This window comes from Marmota marmota, unplaced genomic scaffold, assembly GCF_001458135.2.
Source record: "Marmota marmota marmota unplaced genomic scaffold, marMar, whole genome shotgun sequence".
In the NCBI taxonomy this organism is placed as follows: Eukaryota; Metazoa; Chordata; class Mammalia; order Rodentia; family Sciuridae; genus Marmota; species Marmota marmota.
This window is the reverse complement of record NW_025999853.1, coordinates 14589672-14601780: the sequence shown is the minus strand read 5'-3', so window position 1 is coordinate 14601780 and position 12109 is coordinate 14589672. Positions and strand designations below refer to the sequence as shown.

Here is a 12109-nt window from a genome sequence, read left to right as displayed (position 1 = left end):
AATCCTTATATATTATTACTGGGAATATAAAATAGTACAGATTCTTCCAAAGCCATTGACTAGCAATAAGATGATTCCTGTTAAGATGACATTGGATGTTTGTTGCAGTTATGCTGAATTCCACAGTAAAATCTTTTAAAACCATCTAACTAAACCACTATATATTTTACAAATTTTAAAAAAAGTACTGATAAAGAAGAGAGAGTCAACAAACCCAAAAGTTGGTTCTTTTTATTAGATCAACAAAAGTGATAAAACTAAATTGGACCGATGGGGAAAAAAGATTCAAATTACTAAAATTAGAAATGAAAGAGACACATTACTGCTGAATGTACAGAAATAAAAGAATGAGGGGAGATTACCATGAACAACTGTATACCAACAAGTTTGAATAACAAAGATAAAATGGATAAATTCCTAGAAACACACAAACTACCAAAACTGATTGAAGAAGAGATAAACATCTGAAAAGAACTATTATAAGAAAGGGGATTATATCATTAGCAGAATGCCCCAATAAAGAAAAGCCTAGAACCACATCACTTCACTGGTATTCTAACAAATATTTAAAGAATTAATGCAAACCCTCAAACTATTCCAAAAAATTGGAGAGAACACTTCATTCTATAATGCCAGCAATACCCTGATATCAAAGCTAGACAGATTCTACAAGAAAAGAAAGCTACAGGTCATAACCCTTGTAAAGAAAGGCAAAAATCCTCAACAAAAATAACAAATTGAATTTAACAGCACATCAAAAGCATTACAAGCCCAATCACATGACATTCCCAATCCAAAAACCTAAAATGATTTGAAATCTGAAACTTTTTGAGCAATGATGCTACAAAGATTTTGGATTTCAAAGCATTTCAGATAGCCAACTTTTGGATTAAGGATGATCAACTAGTAAAGCTTACACAAATATTCCAAAATTCATACAGCTCTGAAATCTGAAACACTTGCATCCTGAGCATTTTCATATGGGATACTCAACTAGTATATATTACAACCAAGTGGGACTTTCTCAAGGAATGCAAGAGTGGTTTAACATATGAAAATCAATCAAGGTAATACACAGAAACAGTTAAGAAAACATGATCATTTCAACTGAAAAAGCTCAATACTCCTTCACAATAAAAATATTCAGTACACTAGGAACAGAAGGAAACTTCCTCAACCTGTTAAAGGCCACGTACAGAAAGCCACAGCTAATGGCACAATCAATGATGAAAAGTGAAAGCTTTTTTCCTAAGATCAGGAACAAGTCAAGGACATCCTCTTTTTTAAGTCCTAGACAAGAAAAAGAAAAGGAATCCACATTAGAAAGTAAGAAGTTAACCATCTCTCCTTGCAGATGACATAATTTTCAATGTACCAAACCCTAAAGAATCCACAAAGTCTGTGAGTTAATAAACAAATACAGCAAAATTGGAAGATAAAAAATCAAAACACAAAAAAATTGTATTTCTATATGCAAGCAATAAAAAATTCCAAAAACAAATTAAGAAAACAATTCACCTACAATAGCATCAAAACCAATAAAATACTTAGGACTAAATTTAATCAATGAGACAGAAGACTTGTTCACTAAAACTGTAAAATGTTGCTCAAAGAAATCAACGTAAACAAATGTAAAGATAGCACATGTTCATGGCCTGGAAAACTTAACATTGTTAAGATAATAGTACCCAAATACTACAGATTCAAATTCAATGCAATCCTTATCATAATCCCAATGGTATTTTCTGTCATTTTTACTATTTAAGGATAGACAGAAAATTTCATTCCAATATTCATTTTGAATTTCAAGGGACCCAGGATAACTAAAACAATCTTGAAAAAGAAGAACAAATTCAGAGAATCCATACTTCCTGATTTCAAAACTTACTAAAAGGCTGGTGAAATAAAAACTCTGGTACTATCTGTATGGACAAACAAACAGACACCCAGACTAATGAAATAGAACTGAGAGCCCATAAATAAACCCTTACATCCATGGTCTACTATTTTTTGACAAGGGTGTTTAAAATCATTCAATGGAAAAGGACAGTCTTCTCAGCAAATGGTTATGGAAAAAAAATGGATATCATGTTCAAAAGATGAAGTTGAGCTGGGCATGGAGGTGCACGCCTATAATCCCAATGACTTGGGAGGCTGAGGCAGGAGGATAGTGAGTTCAAAGCCAGCCTCAGAAGCTTAGTAAAAGGCCCTAAGCAACTCAGCGAGACCCTGTCTTTAAGATATAAAAAAGGGGCTGGGGATGAGGCTCAGTGGTAAAGTGCCCTGGGTTCAATTCCTAGTACCCCCCCCCCCAAAAAAAGGTGGACCCTAACTTTATACACATACAAAATGGATTAAGACCCTAAATATAAGAGCTAAAAATATAAACACCTTAAAAGAAAATATAGGGTCAAATATTTATAATCTGGGGAAACTGGTAATAATTTCTTAAATATGGCACCAAAATCATAGGCAAAAATTTAAAAAAATTAGACTTCTTTAAAATTAATAACTTTTGTGCATCACCAGGGTACCTTCAAGAAAGTGAAAGAAACCCCCAGAATAAGAGGAAATAATTACAAGTAACATAACTTGTAATGTTATGATGTCCCGAATCCATAAAGAATTCTAACAACTCAACAACAAAAAGACAACCCTACTTTTAAAATAGCTAAAGTATTTAAACATACTTCTTTAAAACATATATACAAATGGCCAAAAAACACATGAAAAGATGCTCAACATCATTAATCATTAGGTAAATGTAAGTTACAATGGGATACTACCTCACACCTATCAGGATGAATATTTTAATAAAAAGGGACAATGACAAGTATTAGTGAGGATGAAGAGAAACTGAAATCCTTATATATTATTACTGGAAATATAAAATAGTACAGATTCTACAGAAAACAGTCTGGCAACTCCACAAAAAATTAAATATAGCATTTTATTCCACTTCTGGGTATATGTATTATACCCCAAAGAATTTAAAATAGGGACTTGAATAGATGTTTGTACACCAATGTTCATATCAGCATTATCCACAATAGCTAAAAGGCAGTGTCCATCAATAGATGAATGGATAAAGAAAATGAATATACTCATAATAGAGTATTATTCAATCACAAAAAGAAATGAAGTTTGGATTTATGCTTAACATGGATGAATGGATGAACCATAAAAACATGCCAAAAGAAATAAGCCAGACATGAAATTATGGTATGATTCCTCTTAAACTATCTAAAATAAGCAAAGTCATAGAAAAAGAAAGTAGACTAAAGTTATTAGGGCTGGGGACGGAGGGCCGGGGGTTAAAAATGACTTCAATTTCTCTTTGGGATGATGAAAAATTATGGAAATAATGACAAATGTCGTACAACTTTGTGAATGTAATTAATGCCACTGAATTGTACACTTGCTAGCTGTTAAAATATTGCCACTTAAACATCATAAAAATGTAAAGAAAAATACCTATATGAATTGTTCTAATTCAAAAAGATAGATAACTATAGCATGATAATAAGTAGTGTTTCAAACCTAAGTTAATAAAACATCAGAGTATAGCCACTCTATTTACCTAGAGTGATAGATTCAGTGTGTGTTACCATCACAACTTGGAAAGGATACAGAGGAGACATTTTCTCTTACCTTTAAGAACCTTGTCAGTTTAAGAGGATTCACAAGTATTCAAGGTTCAATATTTCTGAGTTTGAATTCTCTTCACAGCAGTTTTCAGGACCTGAATGATGTTCAAGTACCAATAAACAATAAAAACAACCCCACAAATACTTGTTTGATTGCCAAATTCCTCAGCAAAGTGAAGAAACATCCCTACAACTTCCAATGACCAAGAATTTTATGTAATAACTGGATGTATTTCTTCACCTTTAGTATGTAAGATTCAAACACAGATAACCATAGGCCAAAACTGCAACAAACCAAATATATATCCTATGAAATGGAAAATTTAAGAGTGCTGTTATATAAAATTACAGTAGAGATTATGCCAGCACTAATATAAAGCAGCTATCTCTTTTGGCAAGGAGACTTCATGATCTTACAAAGGAACCATTAAAGAAAATGATCTGACTTTGCACAGACTTCTTCCCAAAGAAAAAACTGTGACTCAACAAAATCACATTTTATACAACATGGAGATTTTGTTATTACAAATTTCAAAACAAAATGGAGGAATTTCCACATAATATTTATAACCTGCAAAGTACAATATTAATACATGTCTGTCAGTTAGAAATAACAGCAGTTTGTTAGGCTACAGGGTTTAACATAAAACCAATTTACAAATGTGAAAAGCAGTAGTGGTCCAATATTTACCATTACACATGAAATCTGTTTCTTCCAGAAAAATTTTTTAAATGAAAATTTCAGTATCATAAAATATTAAAATAACAACCCCAAACATGCCACAATCACTATTCACAAATAAAGTTAAAATGAAATATACAAAACTCACTTAATACTGTTAAATAACAACAATAAACTACAAGATTTCCTGAACAGAAATGGTAGGACCCCTGAATGTTTTACAGTGAATGTCAGGAAAAAATTAAGTTATGACTATTTTCATGATATATAAGGCAAAATTTACATGACCATTTCAAAATATACCAATTAAGATTTAGTTTGTAAGATGCAATAAACAATAGTCCTTAAAAGTGAACACAAAGGTTTAAAAACACTGTTACCAACACCAAAATGTATTTATGATGTTCAAGGAGATGCATAATTAAAACTGTAATATTTAATATCTCTGATAAACAGATAATTCCTTTCAATGCTTTTTATCACAATCCTCCAAGTTCTCATTTCTCTCAATTGTTATTTCTCATGTCTCATTTCAAAGACATATTACAATATTTAGCTGATTCCAAGTGAATGTTATTGAAACACACAGCCCCCAAATGAAAAAAAATTGTTCCCCAGTGAAGTATCATCCTAGTTTCTAATAAATGTATTTAAGAAAATGAGCAATACCTTTCATCTCAGAATAGACTTATGTGGTTAAGTTTTAACTAAAATTAAAGCACAATGTAAAACAGTTAAGTATATTAGTATATAAATATCCAGTAATATGTAGTAGACATTTCTAAAATGAGAAATAGATAAAATAAATAATTTTGGTGCTTTAATTTATTGGTATTTAATGTAAAAACCCCAAAATATCAGGTATTCACTTGATTGAATCAACTTCTGTCACATGCTCTCCTAAACATAATGTGCTTATCAATCTCTTAGCTACTCTATTTGCCAATGTTCCGTAAGAAATTATGTAGCACAAACTTAAGAATGTTCAACATGGCTCACTTATTTTACTGTTAAGCAAAGCTAAATATACATTTCAGGAAACACTGCAGTTTAATTTTAAAAACAAACAAAAAATGCAGCAGTAAAACAACTTGTGAGGAGAAACAGATGCATTCACATATAATAAAGCCACTGCAACTTCTTCAGGCATTCAACTGTTGTGTTAAATAAACAGACAGTAGTTATTTAGCAGCAATGATTCCGCAATAAATAATGCACTGTGTTTCTCAGTCCTGCACAAAAATTGCAGCTACAGTTACATCAATAGCTGTAACCTACTGGCTCTAATGGCAGAGAAGACCTTAAAACCGACTGTACAAAAAAATTGTCACACTGTGACAACAAATATAAAAAACAATCTGTAGGTCTGAAATAAAAAGACTCCACTGTGAAGAGGACAGTGTAGACATACGGAGATTCCAAGTCCACCAAAAGAAAAAAATTGCCTTCAAATCTGAGTCCTTGATTGGTAAGAAAGGCTGGGGGCTGGGCTTGAAACCATGTTATCAGACTTAAAAGAGCATGCTCTGTCTTCTGTTCTTCCCATGTCCTAAAATATAAAGTCATTTTATGAGGCAGTTCAAGGTTCAGTTTTATCCCACATACAGTATTTGGTGACTCTAAGAAGTTAATGTTCCCACCAGCAAAAGCTAATATTCCATGGTAAGAGTGATCAGCACTGTCTTAAATGACCCTTTTGTTGACGGGGGTCAGTCTACAGCTTCTATGCTTCGAAGTGATGAACCTGATGACTAGGAAAGCACAAGATGTGTCTTCTGCCTCAGGTACAGGGATGGCGTGTGCAGTGATCAAGCCAGGTTACTTGTAAAAGGTCTTGTGCCATCTGCAGCTTTCAGGATCCCTGACTTGACTGAGTCAGATTTCTCTCTGAAGATTTACTGAGCTGCCCACATCATACAGAAAAGTGAGTACGTGCAATGCTAAACATACACAGTTGTGGAATGCACTGTACATTGGTTTTTACATCAATAATTTTACTGATCAATTTATAAACCAAAAACTTGGTCCACACAAAAATTCATGATCGACATGTGAAATGGTTTATGACAAACACACCTGTCTCTGGGTAAGAAGAATTTCGAAAACCGGGGTCCTTTTGCAACTGAATCTCTTTCAAACTGAATATTGACACGCCTAAAATGTACAGACAAAAGTCATTAGATGAAGGTCAACATTATTAGAAACATATACAATCCAGCCATAGAAAAGTGTTTGAAAACTATATAGTGATTCCACTATATTTGAAATATTTATATTTCAAATTAAATCCAATAAACATTTATACTGCACTTACTATAACCCTGCTCAAAGATTTGCCTTTTTTTAATCTATTTTCAGGAGGAAACCAAAGGAAGTAATCCCTTTTCAGAACCCTTCTTCCCCCAACTCTGATTTAAAGTACCGTGTAAGCAGGTGTTTCTCTGACAAAAACCTATGTTATCTGTTCCAAAATTTACTAGGTTGGGAGACCTCATTAAAATGCATTTCCAGGTTCTTAGTATATAAATATCCAGTAATATTGTCCTTTAACACTATCTCATGATGGCATAAAAGTATCAGGTCCTCAAACTACCTTCAGATTTTTAGTTAAAAACATGGAACAGGTAGGTTTGTACTACTTACCTCAAAATGAAATCTGGTATTAATAATGAAATGTAAACTTTTTTTAAAAAGTCACCTGTAATTCATATCTCATTTCCAATCTCTGTCAGAAAGTAGTCTTATGTTTAACAATCTTATAAGTGCTAAGTAAAAAGTCTTAAGGATTTCTTATTCAATTAGCATATTGATTGCTATGTAAATCTTAGTGAATCACTATTGTCTAGTAAATGAGAATGGGGAATTAATGAAAGCTTTTCATAGCTCAGTTCCCAAATTCTCCTAATTCCTCACTTACCTTACTCCATTTTTAAAGTAAAATATGGGCTATTTTTTAAAAAGAATATCCACAAGTAAAACTGAGGAGTTACTTTAGGCATTGGAAATGTGTTATTTTAATGACAGATAATACACTGATCCTTGTCATAGTGATAATAAAGTCAGAGTGATCCCTAGAAAGGAAAATCATCTTTATATCTTAAAGCAGGTACTTTCATAAGTAAACTATCTTATGTATCATTCACTCTTATTAACTGAATTGAAGCTACATTAGGCCTATGGATGCCATCATAGATGGTATATTTCAAATTAAATCCAATAAGATTGATGACCCATACGTAAGTATTATTGGTTTCTTAGTTTCTTACAGAATAGTGACAATATACATTAAAGTGTTATCCAGAAAGGAAAATAATATAATTGGTTTGGAAAACTGTATAGTGGTTCCTTTCTTTAAGAAATTTTGATCTAATTTGAAAATGACCTATGTTTAGATTTAAAAATCAGCAACAATCTCTAAAAATTAGCAACCTCTAATCCATCTCATTTCCCAACACTGGACAAATGGATATAAAAGGATTTTCTTACTTTCTGGTAAAGCATGTATTCTTGGGCCCAGACTTCGAAAGTATACATGCTTCATGGCCTCTTCTGCTGAAACCCTTTTCTTAGATTCATACTGTGAAAAAGCAAAGAACTGCTTCATTAACTTTTACTCTTAATTACTATAAAAAGTTGGAAAAGGAAAAATTAGTATTTAGAGATTTTTTAAAAATCTTGATTGTGTTAATATGATGACTGTTTTTCAAGTACTGATTTGGAGTACTCCAGATACACTCAAATTTGAATTGCTGTTGAGATTATATAGTAATAATTATATCTCAGTTCTACATTTTCAAGATAAGTCTGGATCTTAAGTAAAACTTTAGATTCCTGTATTTTCTGAAGTGATGAAAAATTAAAATATTCAACTATTTGCTTTTACTTTTCTTCATGAATAACAAAGGACCAGGGAAAATACACTCAATGTCTTTATGGCAGACAGTCTCAATTACCTATCCAATATCCATTGCCCCTTTTTCCTTGATAAATGACAGATGGATCATGAATCATGATTGTTTCTAAGTTTAGGCTAATTATGACAATCTCGCTCCCCAATTCCCAGCCTCTCTTTTATAATTATTGTTTTGGCCAATGAGACTTGGGAAGAAGCCTTTCAGGGGTTTCTACCTGAAAGCCTTTGCTTTCAAGATATAAGATGGTTAATATGGCTGGTACCACCCTTATCCTCCCTCTTCTTCCTGCTTTGGAGGAAATATGAGTGGTATCTGGAGCTGCAGCATCCTGAAAGGTAGTAAGTATAAGGAAAAAGAGAACAAAAGAGATCATAAATTGCAGAGAACACTGCCTTGACAGAATTGATCAATGCCAGCAGCTGACTACCTCAGACTGTTCTTGGTCATAATGAGGCCCAGACCCTTCATTAAGAGAAAACATGTTTTATATATATATATATATATATATATATATACACACACACACACACACACACACACACACACACACACATATGGATATAGATTTATACACACACACACACATACACGTTTATATGTGTGTATGTTTAACTTAAGCCCGTTCTTGAAACATGCTAGACACTACCACAATCATTATAATATCATTCTCACATGAGGAAACTGTGGCTGAACTACTCATTTAACAATTACAAAATAAGATGTGACTTACCTGTAGAAATTTTGTTATCAACTCAATTCCTTCAGAGTCTAACCTAGATAGAACAATAAAAAACTTGGTAAATTTTATCTTAGCTGATAGACACCTTTCAAATAAAACTATTTCCCAAGTATTTTTGTTTGCTAAGTTTAACTGCCCTAAAACAGATACTCTTGTTGAGTTCAAATACACTCAAATCTGTTTTAGTCTGAAGAGGCTTATCTTGTCATGGAAGAAAACATACATAAATAACTTCAATTCAAATTTTCAATGTTCAAGAAAAAATTATTAAAGCTGTTGAGTTATTTATTATTTATTTTATTATTTATTTATTTATTTATTTATTTATTTATTCTGTGTCAAAACAAAGGATTACATCAATTCTCATAGTATTGCAGTGAAGGAAAGTATACAAGAGCATCATTTTCCTATCACATGGGTAAAAACACAGAAACAGTGACCCCCAAACTATATATCAGTGTGGTTCAAAATAAACACAGAGACAAGTCATTCAATAAATTTTTACAGCACTGGGTATGGGATGGTATTGAGCTGCTGGCATTTAAAGGTGCCATAAAACTTCATTAATAAAGAACACCAAGCCAACAGTTAATAAAGAAAGCTTATTATAGTTATGAAATTAATATAAGCAGTAGTGGAGTTAGGAATTATTTTAATGGGATTATCTCTTGATCAGAAATCACAGGTTCTATCTAACACTGCCTTTCGCTGATAAAAGTACAATTGAAAGAAATATTCTCCCCTGAGTGTTCTAAATGGTTCCTATGGATATTGGAGCCCAGACATTCTCAAGACTCCTCTAGTCCTCAGTAGTTTGCTACTCTGGCACATACCCAGAAGACCCTAGGCACAAACAAGCTAGGTGCTAAGTTCATGGACAATCTGCTTCACAGGCCTTCAACCTTCTACACTGAACATTACCACAGGCATACTCTCTCTCGACATCCCCTGGTCCCCCGCATACATACGCACATATACACATATACACGTGTGTGTGTGTGTGTGTGTGTGTGTGTGTATGACCAAAATAGGATTTACACTACTTTGGAAAGACACTAAAAAGCCCAGCATATATTGCTATTCTTCCTAAGAAAGTCTAGCTGAAAATAACAGCTAGATATTTTAATGTGCCATAGTAACTTCATAAAACTTCATTAATAAAGACCACAATAAGAATATCAGTACATGGAAATACTTAAAAATAGTTCTGGACTGATCTGGAGGTAGGTGTGAGAAGAAACTTCAACTGTACTGCTAACATTCGGGACATTCATTTTGCTTAAGAGTCAAAGAGTTTATATTCTTCAAGTACAAATTATGCCAGTAATGATGATCAAAATACTGATGGGTCATCTTACATTGGAGTCAAGATTTTACTTTAATATTTAGATGTTTTGTGAGTAAATAGAGAACAATTAAATAGAAAGCAAAACAAAAATTTTATCATGATTTTTATGGTACCAAATAAGGCATTAATTAATGTTTCTTCTGGGAAAAGAAGCTATTTAGATAAACTCTAGAATTCTAATACATATGTTTTATATTTATTTTATTTACAGCTCAATACTATTTCATATTTTACTTATTTTTGGTCACTGAATTATAAAATTAGTATGACAAAAAGAAGGGGGAAATTTAATTACACTAGATCCCAAAATATTTAAGAATTGTGTGTATTACATATTTGTCTGGAACTTTTATTGTGGGAAATACTTCCAACAGTTAAAAAGAATCATACAGTTTCTCCCCTTTTCACTTAAAAAAAAATACCTGGGTGCATGATTAATTAGAGGCTGTGGTTTATATTTTGGAAAGTTGTAGTTCTTGAATTCATCACTTGAAGAAACACCTGGCCAAGTTTCCTGAGATGGAGTTCCTAAATTTAAAAAAAAATTATACATTTATAAATAATATATAGAAATTATATATATGCAAAACTAAGAAAGTGCCTCAGAGAACATTTTACATTTATTAGATAATTTATTTAAACTGAAATTAAAATGATGGAAATAGTAAATACTTATGGGCTTATTTTTGGACTGTGTAATGATACTGTGAATATTATGATGTCTGGCCATTTTTCTATCCAGATGACACCACCTAAGCTAGAAATATTCCTTAATAATACACTGAAGGTCAATTTTCAATAATACTTCTACTCTTTCAAAGAATCTTTATTGCAAAGATGAAACTCTGTACATAAAAGAAGTTAGCAAGATCTCTCTATAATAATTAAGCTAACTGTAATTCTTAAACATAACAGCTATTTAGATGAGTCTCAGTAATATATTTTAAAAAATACTTTTTTAGAGATACAGTTTAATCTAGCTAGTCAATTGCAGGTGTAAATCATTGGAAAAAGACTTCTCCTATTACCTAGTAGTCGGAAAATTAAGTGCAGTTCATCTTCCACAGTTGATCCTGGAAACAGAGGTCTTCCAGAAGCCATTTCAAAGAAAATGCATCCGACACCCCTTTAAAATACATCATAGAGAGGAAAAAATGAACAATCCATTTACATACTATGAAGCACAAGAATTTTTTCCTTAAAGAATGCCTCTCTGGAGGATTTTGTATTAGCCTGCTAGAAAACCTCCTGTGGAGATATTTTTTAGATCCAACTAATTTAACGTTTACCCTATTCATCTCAAAATCCATATGGCTCATAAAGCTAATTCATTTTTAAAACTTAAAATGTCTAGCTCTCCTATGCCTGATCCTCAAGGAATAATATAATAACTAATAGTGAATGAATGCTTCCTATGTGTTTGAAACTTTAAGTGCTTGAACTATTTTCTCATTGAATCAGCTATAGTGTGACCATGCACTAAAAGGGGCAAGACAGGAAGGAGGAAAAACAAATGAAGAGACTGTTATGTAATCTGGGAGATAATGGTGGCCTGAGCTAAGGCATAAGGTCATAGGGATAAAGGGAAGCAAATAATACAAGACTTTTTAAAGCAGGAAGCAGAGGTAGAATATGTAGATGCAGGGTGGAGTGTGTGTGTAAAGAAGAGAAAGAGGAAGGCTCAATGAACAGTCACTATTATCTAGGAGCTGTGTGAACACAGCTGTGTGACACAGTCCTTCCACTAAAATCTTACAACCTAGTAAATATAATAAAAGT

General features: G+C 32.5%; 1 protein-coding gene across 4 annotated transcripts in view; it reads right to left on the bottom strand.

Moving 5' to 3' along the window:
* Positions 1-4129: 4129 nt before the first annotated feature.
* Positions 4130-12109, bottom strand: part of Cdk17 (cyclin dependent kinase 17) — a 94299-nt gene continuing 86319 nt past the window's right edge. For 2 of the 4 annotated variants that reach the window (XM_048803619.1, XM_048803610.1), the window contains exons 13-17: positions 11359-11456; positions 10753-10858; positions 8974-9016; positions 7816-7906; positions 4130-6483 (exon numbers count right to left, since the gene is read on the bottom strand). In XM_048803619.1, the coding sequence (XP_048659576.1) occupies positions 6368-6483; positions 7816-7906; positions 8974-9016; positions 10753-10858; positions 11359-11456 (454 nt within the window). In that variant the 3' untranslated portion in view covers positions 4130-6367. The remainder of the gene's footprint in view (positions 6484-7815; positions 7907-8973; positions 9017-10752; positions 10859-11358; positions 11457-12109) is intronic. The other 2 variants (XM_048803613.1, XM_015482910.2) reach the window with 2 other exon arrangements.